The sequence below is a fragment of the Drosophila novamexicana genome, unplaced genomic scaffold (genome assembly GCF_003285875.2).
Source record: "Drosophila novamexicana strain 15010-1031.04,08,12 unplaced genomic scaffold, DnovRS2.1 tig00001488-arrow-arrow-pilon, whole genome shotgun sequence".
Classification (NCBI taxonomy): domain Eukaryota; kingdom Metazoa; phylum Arthropoda; class Insecta; order Diptera; family Drosophilidae; genus Drosophila; species Drosophila novamexicana.
Window position 1 is genome coordinate 311,725 of NW_020824864.1, and position 21,510 is coordinate 333,234.

At 37.4% G+C, this 21,510-nt stretch overlaps 3 protein-coding genes across 4 annotated transcripts; 2 read left to right on the top strand and 1 right to left on the bottom strand.

Annotated features, from left to right (window-relative positions):
* On the bottom strand, positions 1–12,916 carry LOC115767944 (ras-like protein family member 10B). Its single transcript, XM_030712323.1, is given in 8 exon segments — positions 1–994; positions 1,065–1,132; positions 1,318–1,431; positions 1,494–1,607; positions 4,356–4,478; positions 5,642–6,168; positions 11,381–11,898; positions 12,841–12,916. Coding segments are annotated over 6 exon segments (915 nt in total). The 5' UTR covers positions 5,999–6,168; positions 11,381–11,898; positions 12,841–12,916; the 3' UTR covers positions 1–855.
* On the top strand, positions 7,475–9,138 carry LOC115767943 (casein kinase I). 2 transcript variants are annotated; one of them, XM_030712321.1, is made up of 2 exons: positions 7,475–7,584; positions 7,657–9,138. In XM_030712321.1, the coding sequence occupies exons 1-2, from the start codon at positions 7,576–7,578 to the stop codon at positions 8,743–8,745; spliced, it is 1,098 nt and encodes a 365-aa protein (XP_030568181.1). In that variant the 5' UTR covers positions 7,475–7,575; the 3' UTR covers positions 8,746–9,138. The 2 variants fall into 2 exon arrangements, with proteins under 2 accessions (XP_030568181.1, XP_030568182.1); XM_030712322.1 differs by having other exon boundaries at positions 7,660–9,138.
* Positions 12,917–17,863: 4,947 nt separating the features above from the next.
* LOC115767942 (odorant receptor coreceptor) lies at positions 17,864–20,600 on the top strand. Its single transcript, XM_030712320.1, has 6 exons — positions 17,864–18,196; positions 18,260–18,774; positions 18,830–19,049; positions 19,788–19,992; positions 20,048–20,203; positions 20,256–20,600. The coding sequence occupies exons 1-6, from the start codon at positions 17,889–17,891 to the stop codon at positions 20,304–20,306; spliced, it is 1,455 nt and encodes a 484-aa protein (XP_030568180.1). The 5' UTR covers positions 17,864–17,888; the 3' UTR covers positions 20,307–20,600.
* Positions 20,601–21,510: the final 910 nt, after the last annotated feature.

Here is a 21,510-nt window from a genome sequence, read left to right on the forward strand (position 1 = left end):
TTCTTATTAATATTTAAATACGTATTTTTCCAAATTTAAAAGGGTGTATCATTTATTTATTTGGTAACCTTTAAAGGGATTCTTTTTACTTGACTTTAACTGACATATTTATCATCTTGTGCCTAATAACTAATTCTTGAAATGATCACAACGTTAATGAAGTTTTATATATATGTATATATACACTATTTTGCCTATATAAAGTATACAATTTATACTGATGGATTTTTATTTTATCGCTCCCGTTGTGTTAACAATATTTATTCGTAAAATGTATTGTAAATTATGGTGGGATTAATTGCCTATTACGTACAAAAAATAATATAATATATTTCAAGCTTTCCATTAGCAGCTTTTTAACAATTGTAACGTTTTGAATTTTTGTTCTTGTAAATGTTCCTATAGTTTCCGACATACAACTTTAAGACTTAGCATTGCAATTGTGAATGTATCAAACGTTGCTAGCGATGCAGCTCGGACTCGCAATAAGCAAGGATGGAATGAATGTTGGATTTAATAAAGCAGCGAGCATAATGTTAAAATTATGGCAAACAAAAGTAAGGAGACAATGGCCAACAAGGATAAGGTAAGGCAAAGATTGAGGGCATGAGCTAACCTGCAAAGTGTGTCGGCAACAAATTATATTGTATATATAATTACATACATATATAAGCGTGTGCTAAAAGATGCATCAGTAAGCGTTTGAAAGGGACATTATTGTTGACGTAGTTAGCTCTCAGTTACTATGCTAAAGAGAATGCGGAATCATCGGCACGTCCCAGCTCAACTGGAACACTCGCTTGGGTATTATTCGCTAGAATAAAATGCTTGTTTTAATAACTTATTCAGCATTTGCTAGAGTATTGTACAGCGTCCTTTATTTCTAGTTGATTGTGAGTACTCAGTGCCAACAAGAACGCCGACAGTTGTGCCGCTGACGCCACTTCTGCAGCCCATTAGCTCGCGAAAAACATCGCCGATTTTGTAGTTGTATCTGGAATCAGCAAATATGTCCTGCATGGGCAATACCTGAATTTACAAAGGTTTTTGTAAGAGCTACTTACTGTGCCGAACACTCTACATATCCACAACGCCAATGCTTACGCACCAGCGTAGAAATGTCCTTGAGCTCCTAAAAGGCATAACATTAAAGAGTTTGAACGGCTAAAAGTATTTATATACTAAGTATTTAACAAAAGTATTTAACAATTTATGTAAGCATTAAACAATACCAAGAGTTCACATTTATTTTTAACCACATCTATTTATATAACACAAATTAAAGATCAATTATATGTTTGATAGGCCTTCACATACCTGCGAGTTAACCTGCGCCTCAGAAACATTGTCATATTTATTGCCCACCACAATTATGGTAAAATCACGATGACTGAAACTATCCAAAATTTGATCTCTTATGGAGCGGCAATACTGCGAACAATTCCCACAAATCTCTTAACTAGGCAGGAGTCAAAATTATTTGGTTGGCCTACCTGAAACGTTTCCAAGTTGCCCATATCATAAACTAGAACATAGGCCTGCACCGTTCGCAGCCCCAGCGGATGTCCATTATTCCATTCAGCAAAGTTATCAGCCGGAAATCTCTTCTGGGAAGGTCACAAAACATGAAGAAACGTTTGTATATATTTTATTTGTCAGAGTTTATATTATTACAATACGTAGGTAGTGACCCTTAGGACTCTCTTAAGTATACAATAAAAATGACAGTGGAAACGTATAATAGTAAGTTGTTAAGTTGTTACTTTCCCGGGTCAATTATCATTGTAGTTACCGTATGTAATGAAGGCGCTCGTTAGGACGGGGTCTCGGGAAATTCCACACGCATATGTGGAAAAATCGCGAAACACATTTGTATGAAACTTTTTTGTTTACCATCCGATCGGCCTCAAACTCATTTTCACACTTCACAAAAAATGCATTGCTCTTTGGTGGGAATGGGGGTCAAAGATTTGGTGGGTGACGTTTCGTGTTCAAATTTATTGCCAAAGATCTATTTGATAAATCATTTAAAACACGTTCGCAGAATCCAAGCTTTATGGGTAGAAATGCGATTTAAAGATTTCTTGGGCGAAGTTTTAAGTTTACATACATATATGCATTTTTATACCCTGAACTCATTGAAAATGGGTAAAAAGGGTACATTGTATTTGTGCAAAATGCAAATGTTTGTAACAGGCAGAAGGAAGCATCTCCGACCCCATATAGTCGATCTAGCCATGTTCGTCTGTCTGTCCGTCCGCACAAATACCCATTTTAAATGGGTTCAATCAACAAAAAAAAAACACAACAAAAAAGCATCAATAAAAACAAAAAAAAAAAAAACACCAAAAGAAAAGCGCTACACTACTAGCTTAGCATGAAAAACTTCAGAGCCTACTTGGATTCTTGAGAATCGATGAGGAGAGAACTTCACAGAGATTCGTTTTATTTAAACTTGCAGCACAGCGACAAATAAGCTTAGTCTACGTTTGGTATTAGAAAACATACATGAATGCATACATTAACACACACACGCCCAAACACACACAAACGTAAACACACACAAACACAAACATATATATATTACTTAAATCTCTTCGTACAAAATACTTGTATACTAACAGACAATAATACAAACATAGATACATAGATACTTGCATACATGTGTATATCCATACATGTTATACATACATACAGGCATACATCCACAAACACATTTACGTATATGCATACTTTTATGACTGCAAATGAAATTCATCTATATATTTATATATACATGTATGCACACGTAAATACATAATTACGTACATACATACATACATGCATACACATACAAATATTTATTCAGTCATACAAAAATAAAGCCTTTCCGATTTTCGTTACAATTTGTTAATAAGACATGCAAATTTGTCTATTTACTTTGTGATTCTTTTTACTTAATTTGAATATTCAGCCAATGACATTGGTATTTTACATTTCTCTTCTCCTTCTGCCTGTTGAGTAATGTTCCTGTCGGTGTTTAGCCCAATATTGGCTAAATATAAAATAAAAGGGCACGAAAGCTACGAGCCGCGTGTGCTTCCCATAAATTTTTATTGTGGAGTATACAATTGTTAATTTAGGGTGTGGTGGTATAAGGATGTGAAAAGTAAAATCTGTTGGAGAACAACACGCTGTTCACACAATTGGAAGCCATTAGAGTGGTCTTTGAATAATAACTGACCAGCATTTTAGTTGACAATGAAAAATTTACCATATTTCTAACGTTTATTCACAGGCCACCAGATCTCTAACTAGGGTACCTGACAGGAAACTATTTGGCCAACACGATGGAATAAGAAATGCTTAGCAAAACAAAAAAAAAAACAAAAAACTTGTATAGAAAAATAAATAATCAACTAAAAGGGAAGGCTATCTTTAGTGTATCGAATGTTTAATACTCTTGCTGGCTTTGCCATTCGCACGGTCTGAAACATTAAGACGGATCTAAAAAGTTACGTCAATGCAGCATTGAGCTAAAGGACTGGTTTCCATATAAAAAGGCATAGGGATATGGCAACACCTTGCTGTTGACATTTATTAAGAATATAAACACTTCATCGAGTCAAAAAAGACAAGAGCGCCTATTACATACATTCTTTAACACTCTGTTGGTACACGGTACACAAATGAGTTCACGCCAAGGTGGACATAAATGAATTGAAAGCCAAGAAAAACTATTGGTATGTTTGAGGCGTAAGTGGGGGACATGAAGTATATAATATAATAAAGTTGGTCAATTCTATAGCAATTGCCTGTCAGATTCGTCTTTTTGTACTTTTGCAAAGAAATGCAAATGAAATTATTTGTATATGAGGACTGACTGTATGTATCAGCATATTATACCCGTTACACCAATATACTTTTATCCGTCATTATAAGTAAGTCATAATTTCTATATATAACACTATCCTAATTGTCCTAATTGACTGACAGGCTGATCGATTGCTGACTAACGCATAGCCGTAAGAGCTGTGTGTTTCGGTTGAAAGTTGTTTGCTTAGATCGGCCTCAACATTTTTTTTCACAGATCTTTGTGAGAATTTATTTGATAGGTTTATAAACGAAAGTTTGTTTTTCAGCTTCAAGATTCTCACCGCAAGACTAACATGGGCGGAAACCGTTGTTTCTAACACTCGTTTCTTTATTCGAACAAATTTTTCAAATGAAATGAAAAAATTTTTCAATATACTTAGTGGAAAGCTAATATTTTTAGCACAAAACTTTGCACGGACAAGGCCGGGCAATACTTTGCTAGTTATTTATAAGGTAAGTGTACAGGTCGAGATGTTGTTAAGCTTTGAATTTGCACTCACCTGGGGAGGAACATCCAGTACCATCAGCTCCCGTATGCAGGTATCGCACACCAAACAGTTTTTATAAATTTTGCGATGAGTTGTCGTCTGATGAGTCTTTGGGAAGTCATGGTAAAAAAATTGCTGTAAAGAAATTATATTCAATAAATAAATTTGAAATATTAAATATACGTGATTTAATAGTCCGATCAAATGCAGACGAAGCATTTATTATTTCTTTTTATACCCTGAACTCATTAAAAATGGGTGTAAGGGTATATTGTATTTGTGCAAAATGCAAATGTATGTAACAGGCAGAAGAAAGCATCTCCGACCCCATAAAGTATATATATTCTTGATCAGCATCAATAGCCGAGTCGATCTAGCCATGTCCGTCTGTCTGTCCGTCCATCCGTCCGTCCCTATGTATGAACGCAAGGATCTCAGAACCTATAAGAGCTAGAGACTTGAAATTTTAGATGTAGGTGCTCCTAGTGCCTGCGCAGATCGAGTTTGTTTCCGATAATCGATAACATACTCCGTTTCCAAGCAATCGATAAAAAAAGATATCGACATCCTGTTTTTTGGGCGATTTTGGTAAATAATAAGAGCTAGAGTAACCAAACTTGACATATAGCTTCTAAAATAGAATATATATATGCATTTGATATTGGAAAAAGAGGGTTCAGGGTATCCCCCAGCTGGGAGCTCCCGACTAGAACCTCTTACTTGTTATGTTTACAAGACCGGTTGATAATAGTATCTGTACTTCGTGCTAGCTTCAAGTATATACAAATAACCTTTGAAAATGCTTTAAGCGTATATAAAAGCGTTCTAATAAACACCACTCGACTACATTCCATTCCATAAAATACATTTAAATATGTTCAGAAAAGGTTCATTCTGCAAGCGCGAGAACACTTATTTGCGGTTCACCCATGTCTAATTACAACTTTTAATTCACAAAGACGTAAAATGCAGCGTAAATGCAGTGATGCATCGGTGAAGCGAAAATCAAATTAGCGCTGCTTCCACATGCATTCAAATGCCATTAGTAGAGAATGACGCCGAATGGAGGACGATTCCATTAAGAGTTTAACCTGTTGTTAAACCTTTAGTGTTTCATCGGACGTCATATTTCACAGTACCCAAGCGTAAATGTTGGATATTTATATAAAAAATAAATTTATATATAATATATTTTATGAATTAACCAGGTTATAACAAGCTTTAAATTTAACTTTATGTGTAGTCTCTTTATATGTGCATTACATTATAAAAATATTATATGTGAAGATAGCACTTACCTGTAATATGCTTGTTTTGCCGACGCCAGTAGCCCCCAAAAATGCTGCTTTAAGGGGGCCCTGCAGCCATGGCGGCTCTGCACCACCCTCCAGAGTGATACGCTATGCCGAAATGCACTTATTTTGTATATGTATCTCCATTTCAATTGAGATTTTTGTTGTATTCGCTGGAATGGTGGTTGTTGTTGTTGGTTTTTGTTGTGATTTTGTCGCTGATCCCTTTGTAGCTGCTCCTGTTGCTGCTGTCTTATTATTGGCTGCTGCTGTTTTCGCACTATCACCGACATAATCAACGCTTCGTATACTACCGATCAATAGCTTCTTAGAATTTGTTGGTGATATTGTACTACTCCACATTATATAATTATTGTAATTGCAAGTATGGTCGTTATTTCCCTTTAACGACGCCAGTTTGATTGATGCCTTATTTTTTGTAAAGTTCAATTACCGATTCTATAGTTCGATGCATAGAGAATGCATAGCTTGAGTTTTTTTCCAAAACCTTTCCGAAAAATATATGTATTTATCTATTATTAATTTAAATAAGAAAATTAGAATTATAATTTTGTTCTGTATGCGTTAGTTTTGAGAAGTGAATAAATATACTTTAAACAAGTAAGAGGTTCTAGTCGGGAGCTTCCGACTAGGGGATACCCTGAACCCTCTTCTTCCAACATCAAATGCATATATATATTCTATTTTAGAAGCTATATGTCAAGTTTGGTGACACTAGCTCTTATTATTTACCAAAATTGCCCAAAAAATAGGATATCGATATCGATTTTTAGCGACTGATTGGAAACGGAGTAAGTTATCGATTATCGGAAACAAACTCGATCTGCGCGGGAACTAGGAGCATCTACATCTAATTTCAAGTCTCTAGATCTTATAGGTTCTAAGATCCTTGCGTTCATACATACGGACGGACGGACGGACGGACAGACAGACGGACATGGCTAGATCGACTCGGCTATTGATGCTGATCAAGAATATATATACTTTCCTTCTGCCTGTTACACTCATTTTGCTTTCGCACAAATACAATATACCCTTATACCCATTTTTAATGGGTTCAGGGTATAAAAAATAATAAACAGTTTTAACAGTTATTGAAGAATTCGCAGGTCAGAATGGCTTTGAATTACTACTTATTTATGAAAAGGGTCTAATCCAATTATAGAGACAGGAAATAATTGTCGGTCCACAAATTTAATATGTATAATTACATAATTGTTTTTTAAAAAAAAATAGGAAAATATGTGTAGATTAGTTTTGGAAGCAATTTTAAATTTATCATGATTTTGGAAGCTGTTTGTACATAAAGAGGTGAGGAAAGTTCTTACAGATAATTTGGCATCATTAGGGTTTTTTTTTGTTGTTTATGATTGTTAATAAAAATCTCCCGCCTGCCTTGGTCAATTTGCAAAATATCCCAGCGCCGCAAAACTTCAATCGTTTTCTTTTCTATAAGTTTTTAATAGATACAGCGTAGAATTATTGCGTCGTAAATAGTTTATGAGAGTTCACAATGGCAAGTGCTTGTCCAATCACCCACATATGGATATATAAACAGAGCTGATAAGTTTATGTAGATGCGGCTAATGTAGTTTTTATAAATTCTTGTTTGTAAATAGATGCATAGATACATATCTACAACCATAATTGTTGCCGTGTTAGCGTGGACTACGAGTTTTTTAAAGGTGTTTAAAAAAGTGCAATGCGCACTTGTTTTCCTATTCTTACCGACATTTTGATTATTTTACCTTCGCACAAAATGTACTCACAGTATATCCTTGACTTTATGGTTTTATTGCATTGTATTACTTTTTTGTAATATTGACAGAATATATTCCCACACAAGTCATGCTAGTCATGCCTAGCGACACTTTAAACTTTCTTTAACCTTCACCGAACACCGATCCGAGCACGAGAGGATGGCACAAGTAAGATATCCGAATGAAAATCAATGTTGGCAACTTGGACATCAAAATCGATACCTACACGTTCAATGTCAGCAGCTACGACCACAGGTGAAACCCATTAAGCCATTGGGGTCCACTAAACGAAGCGGTCTACGGGACATTATTGTTGGTGGCAAGTATCGTCTGTTGAGTCCAATAGGCAGTGGATCCTTTGGAGAGCTATACCGTGCCTCTGGTCTTCAGTGCGGCGAGGAGGTGGCTGTTAAACTAGAGAGCAGTTCCGTCAAGTACCCACAGCTGCCGCGCGAAGCAAAAATATACAATATACTTCGAGGTGGCGTTGGCTTTCCGCATATTCGTTATTTCGGCACCGAGGGCATATATAATGTGCTGGTTCTAGATTTATTGGGTCCCACCTTAGAAGATCTGCTAAACTTTTGTGCGCGAAACTTTAGCTTAAAGACTACACTGATGCTGGCGGATCAAATACTGGCCCGTGTGGAGTACCTGCATATGAACTGTCTGTTGCATCGAGATATCAAGCCAGAAAACTTTCTAATGGGTTTAGGCAGTCAGCGAACTCGCGTTTTCATGATTGACTTTGGTTTGGCCAAAAAATACTATCGTCCCAGCACCCGTACACATATCAACTACTATGAGCGTCATGAGCTCATAGGTACTGCTCGATACGCTTCTGTACATGCCCATTATGCGGAGCAGGGACGTCGTGATGACTTGGAGTCCGTGGGCTATCTGCTGCTCTACTTTTTGCGTGGTCGCCTTCCTTGGCAGGGCATCAATGCCGCGACACGAATACAAAAGTACGAGAGAATTGCCGAGAGCAAGTCAACGCTGCCATTAAATATATTATGTTCGGGAGTGCCTACCGAATTCTATTTGTATATGAAGTACTGTCGCAGCCTACACTTTACCGAGCAGCCGGATTACGTTTATTTGCGGCAGCTATTTAAGGTGTTGTTCCGAAATCATTTTCTGCTCTATGACTATCTCTATGATTGGGTGGACATTAATTTGGAGATGGCGCATAATAAACGCATAATGCCACAGCAGCGGGGTAAAGATCGAAATCAAGAGGAGGATGTGGAAGAAGTGCAGAAATCGGATTCGCGTCGTCATGTCAAGAAAAAACGCCACCACGAACAAAAGCGACAGAAACAGTAGTCAGAGCATCTGGTAGAGCAATGCGTTATCCGTTAATTGACTGCACCTTAACTATATTTGGCATGCATTTATCATTTTTATGTGTTTGTAAGAATATTAATGTAGGTGTAAGTGTGGGAGTGTATATCCTTTGTTCTTCAAATCAATTCCCTATGGCATAATTGTTCCAGCCACACTAAACCGAGTAACTTTTTAGCTTACTAACGAGAGAGGGGCTAAAGCTTATCAAGCAGAAAATCAATAGCTTTTGTATTTAAAACCAATTTAAATTAAATGAAGCTGGTTCACTTTGATAAGGAAAGGGCTATCTCTGGATTACAATTTGGTTTAATATAAGTTCAGTTGTAATATACTATGTATTTCGCTATGTTAAAAAATGTTAATAAAACAACTTCGATTTGACAGCGCCAATTTCATTCGATTGAAACGAATGAACAATCACAAAAGTGACAAATATCACAATGAAGAGTTCAGTATAGTTAATCCGTACGCAAACTGGGGAACCATAGAGCACAAGTATAATTGGCAAAGCATATTGCTAAAAGGGTTAATTAGAAGTGTTCACATCTATGGAGAATGGAGGTCAGCCAAAGCAAGGCAAAGTAGCATGCTTATTCACGCTGCAATAATATGGAATGGAGCATACACTCTCCACGTACAGATCCACATATGTACGTATACAAGATACACTCATACACACAAATGGCGACTTAACTATTTTCAGCCCCGAAGCGATTTTACCGACCTCTCTTCATGTGGGTGAGTGCGTATTTATCTAAAAATAGCATCCTTGTAACACGACTGCCGCCCACACGCTTCGTTCCTATGTCTTTGTGCTTGCGCCTGGCTGAGCAGAGTCTTGGGACCCGAAACCAAATCCCTCAAATACCACATATCAGATCCGCAAAATTGCCGCGTGCTGATGCATGCCTAATGGCAGCAGCTGAGCACATTCACTCATTACAGTGCGCTGGAGAATAACAATATTGGGTCTCCATTCAATTTTGGTTTTCGATAAAGCATTTGAAATTAATTTTAAAAATGTATATTTTGTTAATAATTTAAGTAAGGGGAAATGCTCAGGCCCATATTTTAAGAGCCAGTACAGCTAATAAAATGGATGCAAATTATTTTTATATTGGTCCCCAACTAAGCGACTAGCAAGTTAATTAAATAAATATATGTATAAGTAAAATAGTATTAAAGTTTACTAGTAAACAACTGGTTTTTATAAAATCCTGACGGTTGGCTGGTTGGTCAAGCAGCATCAAACTTTATTTTTAGTCAGCCATTATAAGTCAGCGAAGTCAGCCATTTATGAAGCTAATATATTTTGCATTGCATACTTTTCTGGGCACCTTTCACTGCAAATAATAATGCAAAAAGGAAAAACAGTGATTAGATTTAAATACCTATAAACGAGAGTCAGAACTGAGCCTAAGGCTTTTAAATTCGTATAAATTGGGTATTCGCCATTTGGAATTGTTAATATTGACTTGGGCTTGAGCTCGTTAAGGTGTGTGTATACGCGTGGCTTTAATGGGAATTGAGTTGCAAGACTTCTTTTATTAGTTTGTCCCAAGAGATGAAATTGTGCCGGGATGTTTACTCGTATATATAAAGTGGCATCATGCAGTGTGTAAGAGGTTTGGATTGCAACAGTCTAATAATATAATAAAAGATATAATCATTGGGAAAGAGAACTATTAATATTTATTAATTAATGAGAGTTTTTATACCCTGAACCCATTAGAAATGGGAATAAGGGTATATTGTATTTGTGCAAAATCCTAATGTGTGTAACAGTCAGAAGGAAGCATCTCCGGCCCCATAAAGTATATATATTCTTGATCAGCATCAATAGCCGAGTCGATCTAGCCATGTCCGTCTGTCTGTCTGTCCGTCCGTCCGTCCGTCCGTATGTATGAACGCAAAGATCTCAGAACCTATAAGAGCTAGAGACTTTTAAGTAAGAGGTTCTAGTCGGGAGCTCCCGACTAGGGGATACCCTGAACACTCTTCTTCCAACATCAAATGCATATATATATTCTATTTTAGAAGCTATATGCCAAGTTTGGTGACTCTAGCTCTTATTATTTACCAAAATTGGCCAAAAAACAGGATATCGATATCGATGTTTATCGATTTTTTAGAAACGGAGTAAGTTATCGATTATCGGAAACACACTCGATCTGCGCAGGCACTATGAGCACCTACATCTAAAATTTCAAGTCTCTAGCTCTTATAGGTTCTGAGATCCTTGCGTTCATACATACGGACGGGCGGACGGACGGACAGACGGACATGGCTAGATCGATGCGGCTATTGGTGCTGATCAAGAAGATATACACTTTATGGGGTCGGAGATGCTTCCTTCTGTCTGTTACATACATTTGGATTTTGCACATACATATACCCATATACCCATTTTTAATGTGTTCAGGGTATAAAAATATCGAATATTTGTTTAGTTTAATAATAGTTACATGGCTTTCCCTTATGCATATGCTGTAGGGAAAGTATCAAATGCGTTGCATTCAGTAATTAATTCAAAAAACATAATCATCTTAGTCTACACAATAGGTACAAGTATGAAAAAAAAACAATTTTAAAAATTTGATCGACATTAACCAACCTTTTATGTTAATGCAATTGTAACTTGCATTTAAAGTTCCACAAAATTGCAGATGTTCCTTTTGTTATTATGACTGTTGTTTCCGATTTGCACACAAATTGCAATAAAACAGGTAATCCATCATAATTATGCATTTCATTGTTTGTTGTTTTGTTGTCGTTTATTAAACAGATATATATTTATGTTGTGTACTTGTCTTGTCGGTATGTTGCTTATTAGGGATTATTGCTTCTTCTTCTGGTGGCGCTCTTTTTATTTTGACAACAGCAAAATATCCATGCTTGAATAACTGAAAACGTGACAACAAAGCTGCTGCCACCTGGTAGGAAAGGTACGGTAATTGTCTAAAGGGTCAAAGCTTTCATGCGTTGGTTTTGTTATTGTTGCTGCCACACGAGTATCTTTCAAAGGCGACCATTTTGTTTGCGGTCTGTAGGATTATACAATGCGCCGACATCCAAAAACCGCCGCGAATACGGGTCTAAAAACAAGATGGTGTGTCTAAGCAGCCATTTTTGCTGTCGCACAAAAAAAAACAACAATTTGGTAATAAATACATGTTTACTTCAAATAAAATTTCTATTTGTTTTTCTCTTCCGGTTTGGATTTCGATTTCTTTGCTGCGCATGCCGTGTCTGAACAGTATTTAAGATGGCATACTGATTAGGGTAGTTTTTATCTGGATTCAAATTCTTAACAGGGCCCAATCTATCTATTCTATATTTTAGGCAAAAAAATTAGTTTAATGTGCTTTATACATCGCAATAAAATCAACAGCTATACATCAAGTATCAGGGACATTTGAGGGAATATCTTCGGTGCATAGGCGTTATATCGAAAGATTTTAGCCTGGGGTAACAATTGCTATTGCCATTGTTGTTGGTGTATTTCACTAACGCTATTTTCATTGCTTCCGATGCTGGTGTAACGTCCCCGATGTTACATGAACAGTCCAAGGGCAAATAATCGTGCTTTACGCGCGACAGTTGGCATCATTGAAACTAAAGGAGTTGAATTTATAGCTGCTGATAATGATGATACCTTATGTAACTAACGCTGCATAAATCCGTGCACAAACACACCTACACAGACTTAATTTCCACACACACACATACAGGCACACAAACACTTACAGAAACAAAAGCTTCTACTAGGATTTATTGGCTAATTTTTTCAAATGCTAGTTTTTAGGACATTGTATTTCCTTCTATGGTATGATATTGTGCGAGTATATTCATAATAAGAAATGATTTTTTTTATGAATATTTTTAGTAGCAAGACTTAATATTTGTACAACAACTTTTTTCTTGTGCGCTTTCAACACTAGCCATGGGCAGCACCAGCGACAAGAACATGTTGGGCCCTTACTTTGCCGTAGGACTTGCCACTTCACATTTGGTCTGATTTTGCTGGCAACGTATATATATATATATATATATATATGAACAGAACACACTTACACATACGCACACGTTTTGCGAGTTCGGTTACTGAGGCTAACAAGGCTGCGGCTGCGAATGCTGCTGACGGTTCATGTCGCGCCGATGGACCATTTTTGACTGGCTTCGAATCGAAGTGATTTAAAATACAGAGATCTTATAACAGTCGCTGCTGCTCGTTCTTGTTGTTATTGCTGCAGCTCTGTTCTCGTTGGGGAAATCAAGAAGAAGAGATAGAGAGATTCTGATAAAGAGAGCAGGAATGCGAGAGTCTGACCCTTGTTGCATATGTTGTGTTTTATTTTTGGTTTTGCGTTACGCAGCTTAGTGCCTACGGAAGTTGCCAGATAGTTCACAGTGGCATATATAGAATATAGCTAGATTTTTATCATAGTTCTTAAATCAAATTTCGAAACAAAATAGTTGCCTGTTTAATAAGTTGATGTTGATAGTTTGCCTGTAAGACCAGATTAAAAAAGTTTTAAAAGAGGCAGACTGAGGTAATTTGAAAACGGAATAAACGCCTATATTAGAGAAATAATAAAAATAATAACTATTTAAAATATAAGTATATTTTACCAAGTTGTAAGTGGTTGTTGTACTGCGATTGCGCTAGACTTATATAACGTATAACCATCTGGCACCATTCATGTTCCCTTGTGAAGTACTCTTATATCTTTCACTCTGTCAATTCCTCACACTCTCTCTCTGTCTCTCTTTCTCTCTCTTCTCCCTACGGTGTTAATATCTCTCCTCGTCAACATTGCCTTTTTCTCATTTTGCCATTTGCTGACATGCGCACTAATCATCAGAACAACTTAGAAACTGAAACTGGTAACAACAACCATAACTTTTCTCTACAATAGCCATAATCTACTTATTTAGGCAACCTCAGGCAAAACTCGTTTAGTTTGCGCGTTGACAATTTTGTGGCAGGCAAGAAACATACAATAACACACACGTACCCATGTAAGCAGACGACAGACACAGAGACAATATATCTGCTGGGATACCAGACCAGGACCATTTCTTCTTTAATATAGACAAGTGTTTGGTAAAAGTATTGACCTGGTTACACCCCCACATAGCAGACACACATATGCACAGCGACGACTTATGCTGGGCAGAGTAGCAGCAACAACAACATCAATAACAAATGGCATATAAATCTAATGCTAAACTTTTGAATGTATTTCCTCCACACCTACATTTCCTATAACAATGTCAACATTTTTTTGGCATCTCTAAAATATATGTATTTGCAATTGGTTTGTTATACCCTGACCCCTTTGAAAATGGGTATAAAAGGTATGTTCTATTTATGCAAAATGCAAATGTATGTAACAGGCTGAAGAAAACATCTCCGACCCCATAAAGTATATATATTCTTGATCAGCATCAATAGCCGTGTCCGTCTGTCTGTCCGTCCGTCCGTCCGTCCGTATGTATGAACGCAAGGATCTCAGAAACTATAAGAGCTAGAGACTTGAAATTTTAGATGTAGGTGCTCCTAGCTCCCGTGCAGATCGAGTTTGTTTCCGATAATCGATAACTTACTCCGTTTCCAAGCAATCGATAAAAATCGATATCGATATCCTGTTTTTTTTTTAGCAAATTGGGTAAATAATAAGAGCTAGTGTCACCAAACTTGACATATAGCTTCTAAGATAGAATATATATATGCATTTGATGTTCGAAGAAGAGGGTTCAGGGTATCCCCTATTCGGGAGCTCCCGACTAGAACCTCTTACTTGTTATACCCTGAACCCATTAAAAATGGGTACAAGGGTATATTGTATGTGTGCAAAATCCAAATGTATGTAACAGGCAGAAGGAAGCATCTCCGACCCCATAAAGTATATATATTCTTGATCAGCATCAATAGCCGAGTCGATCTAGCCATGTCCGTCTATCTGTCCGTCCGTCCGTCCGTCCGTATGCATGAACGCAAGGATCTCAGAACCTATAAGAGCTAGAGACTTGAAATTTGAGCTGTAGGTCCTCCTAGTCCATGCGCAGATCGAGTTTGTTGCTGTTTCCAAGCAATCGATAAAAATCGATACCTACATCCTGTTTTTATACCCTGAACCCATTAAAAATGGGTATAAGGGTATATTGTATTTGTGCAAAATCCAAATGTATGTAACGGGCAGAAGGAAGCATCTCCGACCCCATAAAGTATATATATTCTTGATCAGCATCAATAGCCGAGTCGATCTAGCCATGTCCGTCTGTCTGTCCGTTCGTCCGTTCGTCCGTATGCATGAACGCAAGGATCTCAGAACCTATAAGAGCTAGAGACTTGAAATTTGAGCTGTAGGTCCTCCTAGTCCATGCGCAGATCGAGTTTGTTGCTGTTTCCAAGCAATCGATAAAAATCGATACCTACATCCTGTTTTTATACCCTGAACCCATTAAAAATGGGTATAAGGGTATATTGTATTTGTGCAAAATCCAAATGTATGTAACGGGCAGAAGGAAGCAACTCCGATCCCATAAAGTATATATATTGTTGATCAGCATCAATAGCCGAGTCGATCTAGCCATGTCCGTCTGTCTGTCCGTCCGTCCGTCCGTCCGTCCGTCCGTCCGTATGTATGAACGCAAGGATCTCAGAAACTAAAAGAGCTAGAGACTTGAAATTTTAGATGTATGTGCTCCTAGTGCCTGCGCAGATCGAGTTTATTTCCGATAATCGATAACTTACTCCATTTCCAAGCAATCGATAAAAATATATATCGATATCCTGATTTTTGTGCAATTTTTGTTAATAATATGAGCTAGTCACCAAACTTGACATATAGCTTCTAAAATAGAATATAAATATGCATTTAATGTTGGAAGAAGAGGGTTCAGGGTATTTCCTAGTCGGGAGCTACTGACTAGAACCTCTTACTTGTTATCGCTACGCATGCAGACAAATTAATGTGCAAGCACATAGTGCGCGTGTAGCGCCAAAAATTGGGCGAATTGCTTAAGTAGATTCTGATATTGATTGCTTATTTTTCAAATAATATAAATATGTATGTAAGTATAAAGTATAAACTATATTTATTTAATACTATTAAAGAACAATACCTACAATTGTAACAGCTGTTTCTTTAATTTCAAACGTAATTAAAATAGTTATGTTGGTGTGAGACATACCCGTTTGATGCCGCCTCCTCCGCCAAAGCTATATCCTCCAATTCCTTCATAGTGAAATCTGCCTCCTCCAATATTAAATGCACCTTCCCCCATAGTTGCAGCCGCAGTCTCCTCTCTAGTTAAAGCTACCACTTCCTTATTTGCCGCCGTCTCCTCCATCCGCTTCCCCCAATAAGAATATCCAAAATCATTACCACTTGATGAACACTGCTTATGAAGGGCCTTGGAAATTCGTTTGAATCAAATTGGACAAATCTTAATACTTCGCCAAAAATCCTTGAATCGCATTTTTACAGAGGATGATTCGATTTTGCAAAAAGTGTGAACCATCTCAAATGATTTTCGTATAGATATTTGTAGGCGGAATGAACTTTTCGATTTGAGCAAAGATTATTGAAAATAAGTAAGAAGTTCTAGTCGGGAGCTCCCGACTAGAGGATACCCTGAACCCTCTTCTTCCAACATCAAATGCATATTTATATTCTTCTTCCAACATCAAATGCATATTTATATTCTATTTTAGAAGCTATATGTCAAGTTTGGTGACTCTAGCTCTTATTATTTACCAAAATTGCCCAAAAAACAGGATATCGATATCGATTGCTTGGAAACGGAGTAAGTTATCGATTATCGGAAACAAACTCGATCTGCGCGGGAACTAGGAGCACCTACATCTAAAATTTAAAGTCTCTAGCCTTTATAGGTTCTGAGATCCTTGCGTTCATACATACGGACAGACAGACGGACATGGTTAGATCGACTCGGCTATTGATGCTGATCAAGAATATATATACTTTATGGGGTCGGAGATGCTTCCTTCTGCCTGTTACATACATTTGACTTTCGCACAAATACAATATACCCTTATACCCATTTTTAATGGGTTCAGGGTATAATAAATTCGAGACCAATCGGATGGTAAAAAAAAAGTTCCATACAGAAGCTTTTCGCAATTTTTCGGGTGGAATTTGCAAAAAACCTTAATTTAGGATTTTTATAACATTCCAATTGCTGTCCCTAGGTACTGAAATATTTTAAATCAACATCAAATCAAACCAATATTTCTATAAATTCAGTCAGCGGAAGCGAGTTGTTGCATAAGGTACCAATCTCTTTGTAAATAATCGATAGTTTGAAAATATGGATATCACAGATGGTCGAGCTAACAACAAATTAAGCCAATAACACAGTTTACAATTGTACATGGGGTGGAGGGGGTTAAACTTTGTAGTGTTCGATTTAATTGTGGGAATTCTACAGCCGGCGCACTATAAGTATATAATGTAGATAGGCCGTATATAAGTATTTTTATTAACATGCACGGACGGTCAAGCTGCCAGGGACCAAACAGAACGGGCCAATGATTTCAATTTACCTGAATAGCATAGAGCAGACGTGTCCTTGCTTTATGTACTTGGCCCCTGAAAAGGATCTTTTTAGTGGGCGTAGCGTGTGAATTTTGTTTTCAAAGTACACGTCCGTCTATGTCTAGAAACTAAATGTAATCGGGCTTTCATATAGGTTTAACCAATAAGTGGATGACAGCCGTGTTAAAACGGTTTCCCAGCAGAGCTTTTAACGCTGTAAGATTTCTGTTTTCATTACCATCGAAGACTCGAAGGAGGCAAGTTGCGATTCCGTAAAAAAAAAAAATAATTGTAATTGTTCACATTAATTGGTATTTATTTAACGCGCCTTTAAGAAATTAAAATTATTTTTTTTTACTTTTAAACACTTTATTTAAAATGTCAAAAATCTCTTAAAATATTTATTTTTTAAATCAGTCAAAAATGGCGATGTTGTTAAGAACTCGCAGTCATTTTTACGGACTGAAAATATGCATGTGCATTTGCTCAGTTTTAATATAACTTCTCTTCATTTAATGGATATAGGACATAAGACGAAATCTATTTTGTGAGCAGATGGCTACAACAATGCAGCCCAGCAAGTATACGGGCTTAGTTGCCGATTTAATGCCCAATATACGGGCTATGAGATATTCTGGACTGTTTATGCACAACTTTACTGGAGGCAGCACCTTTATGAAGAGGATTTACTCGTCAGTACATATGGTGGTGCTTATAATGCAGATAGGATTTATCATGGTTAATCTAGCGTTGAATGCGGACGAGGTTAATGAGTTGTCCGGAAACACGATAACCACGTTGTTTTTTACGCATTGTATTGTTAAGTTCGTATATCTAGCCGTAAATCAAAAGAACTTTTACAGGTGAGCAGGCACACTTTTTTTTTGGTAGGGGGCTTACGTTTTCCTTTATTTTGGTCCTGACAGAACTTTAAACATTTGGAATCAGGCCAACACACATCCCCTGTTTGCCGAATCAGATGCTCGTTACCACTCGATAGCTTTGGCCAAAATGCGCAAGCTCTTCTTTCTGGTAATGCTAACAACGTTCGCCTCGGCCACGGCCTGGACAACGATTACGTTCTTTGGCGATAGTGTGAAGTTGGCGCTTGATAAGGAGACAAATTCAAGTATAACCGTCGAGATACCTAGGCTGCCAATTAAAGCTTTCTATCCGTGGGATGCCAGCCATGGCATGTTTTACATGATTAGCTTTGCACTTCAGGTTTATTATGTGCTTTTCTCAATGGTGCACTCTAATTTGTGCGATGTTATGTTTTGCTCCTGGTTAATTTTTGCCTGCGAACAATTACAGCATCTTAAAGGCATCATGAAACCATTAATGGAACTTTCCGCTTCGCTGGACACATACAGACCCAACTCGGCGGCGCTGTTCAGATCACTATCCGCGAATTCCAAGTCAGAGCTGATACACAACGAGGGTGTGTATTTGTCCTAAGTTAACTAATCGAATGTTTAGCTCAAATTAAATTGTAGAGAAGGAACCAGTCACTGACTTGGACATGACAGGAATATACAGTACTAAAGCAGATTGGGGTGCACAGTTCCGAGCGCCATCCACGCTGCAGTCCTTCAACGCCGGTGCCAATGGCAACGGTAACCTGGCCAGTAATCCCAATGGACTCACCAAAAAACAGGAAATGATGGTTCGCAGTGCTATCAAGTATTGGGTAGAGCGTCACAAGCACGTCGTCCGGTAAGTCCAAGGCTAAAACTTAAATACAATTTGTGTTCAACACGAAAATTAAACAGCAAGATAGGTGGAAGAAAGCTAGGGCACAATATGATTGTGTGCGTGTGCTGTGTGATAATCGTTAATGCAAAGCTTATATTTTTACTAATTTTCTGGCTTTATATAGATACATATATACAGTGGAATATTTTTTTGCTGATTACCTGATGCATTTTGTATACCCATGCAGAGGGTATTTGACTTTTTGTCGTGAAATGTGTAACGCATAGAAGGAGACATCTCCGACCACATAAAGTACATATATTCTTGATCAGTATCAACAGCCGGGTCGATATAGCCATGTCCGTCTATCTGTTTTTATGCGAACTAGTCTCTCAGTTTAAAAGCTATCTTTATAAAAATAAAATTGTTGTATGGAAAACGTTTTGGTTTTCAAGATATCTTGACCAACCTCGCCCTTTATATCATGTACATCGGAATACTCTATCATGTAGCTTCCATAAGAACGATATGTCTAAAATTAAGTTGCATGAAAAACTTTTTGTTTTTCAAGATATCTTATCCATAGTCGGTATTACCTATTTTGCTCGTGCTTCTTAGATATGGGCTAAGCACTATAAAAAGGTTGGGTCTGCAAGGGTATTAAATCTTTGGAGTGCCGAAGATAGCCCTTCTTTCTCGTTATGAATTAATTATTTTTAACACAATTGCTGACCCTTATTATACAACCTATGGTTTTAGGTTAGTGGCTGCCATTGGGGATACCTACGGCGCTGCTCTGCTCTTACATATGCTTGTTTCGACAATTATGCTCACTCTGCTGGCTTATCAGGCAACCAAAATCAACGGCGTTAACGTCTATGCCTTTACGGTAATTGGATATTTGGGTTATGCACTAGCGCAGGTATTTCACTTTTGCATTTTCGGCAACCGTCTGATTGAGGAGGTGAGCGAACATATCTTTAGAAAAAACTTGAACTAACTCGATATGCCTTACACAGAGCTCGTCTGTCATGGAGGCTGCCTACTCCTGTCATTGGTATGATGGCTCTGAGGAAGCCAAGACTTTTGTGCAGATTGTTTGCCAGCAATGCCAAAAGGCAATGAGCATATCGGGGGCAAAGTTCTTTACTGTGTCACTGGATTTGTTTGCCTCGGTAAGTATTAGTTATCCTCATGCAAGCCATTTATAATTTCAAACTCTTTCAGGTGCTCGGTGCTGTTGTCACTTACTTTATGGTGCTGGTACAACTTAAATGAGTTGGGTTTACAGTCTTAACAACAACTCTGTCCACCTTAAGGTTGATCAATTGTATTGCTTTTTGTCAGTGTCAACAAATTGTGTCAAACTTTATACCTAACGATAGCCGCAGAGCCAGCAATAACATTTTCCCCAAATTATGTACTTGTTATCGAATATAAGCAACAACTACAAGCTTTCGACTACTAATTAAGCACATTCTTTTTATTAATTCTTTTCAATATTATCAATAAGATTAGTGTTTTGCCCATTACTGTGAACAAAAAATAAATGTGTTACAAACTCGATTAAATGCAAACAAGTAAGAGGTTCTAGTCGGGAGCTCCCGACTAGGGGATACCCTGAACCCTCTTATTCCAACACCAAATAAATAAATAAATAATTAATAAAAAAAAGCACACCAGCAAAAAAAAAAATAATAATACTTTCCCCGATAGGGCTCGAACTTGCGACAGACCGCACCAATTGCTATGCTCAGCAGCCACACCAACAATTAAGAAGTTATAATAAAACAAGTAAGAGGTTCTAGTCGGGAGCTCCCGACTAGGGGATACCCTGAACCCTCTTCCTCCAACATCAAATGCATATATGTATTCTATTTTAGAAGCTATATGTCAAGTTCGCTGACTCTGGCTCTTATTATTTACCAAAATTGCCCAAAAAACAGGATATTGATATCGATTTTTATCGATTGCTTGAAAACGGAATAAGCTATCGAGATTCGGAAACAAACTCGATCTGCGCGGGAGCTAGGAGCACCTACATCTAAAATTTTAAGTCTCTAGCTCTCATACATACATACGGACTCGGCTATTGATGCTGATCAAGAATATATACTTTATGGGGTCGGAGATGCTTCCTTCTGCCTGTTACATACATTTGCACAAATACAATATACCCTTTTACCCATTTTCAATGGGTTGCTGCAATCTAGTAAGTAAGTAAGTATGTATAATATATTATATGTAATAAAAAAAAAAAAAAGAATAATTGAAAAACGTAAATTCTGAATAATAGCTTTATGAAAGCAGCTCTTTTCCTGGCTGTACTTTAAGATCATCATATCATCAACCTATACACCACACCCTCCGACCAAAATTATTCTCGCCCACTGCACGCTTCGCTGCATGCCAATAATTTTAGCTGGACAGATGAGGAAATCTCGCTTAATTGAATATAAATTATTAATAGCGATTTCTAGTC

What these genes read in the sequence shown, in the direction of transcription:
- LOC115767942 (XM_030712320.1), top strand. Translation starts at nt 17,889, where the DNA reads ATGGCTACAACAATGCAGCCCAGCAAGTATACGGGCTTAGTTGCCGAT. An exon ending in AATCAAAAGAACTTTTACAG is followed by an intron (nt 18,197 to 18,259) that starts GTGAGCAGGCAC and finishes TGGTCCTGACAG; the next exon opens with AACTTTAAACATTTGGAATC. An exon ending in CGTCACAAGCACGTCGTCCG is followed by an intron (nt 19,050 to 19,787) that starts GTAAGTCCAAGG and finishes CTATGGTTTTAG; the next exon opens with GTTAGTGGCTGCCATTGGGG.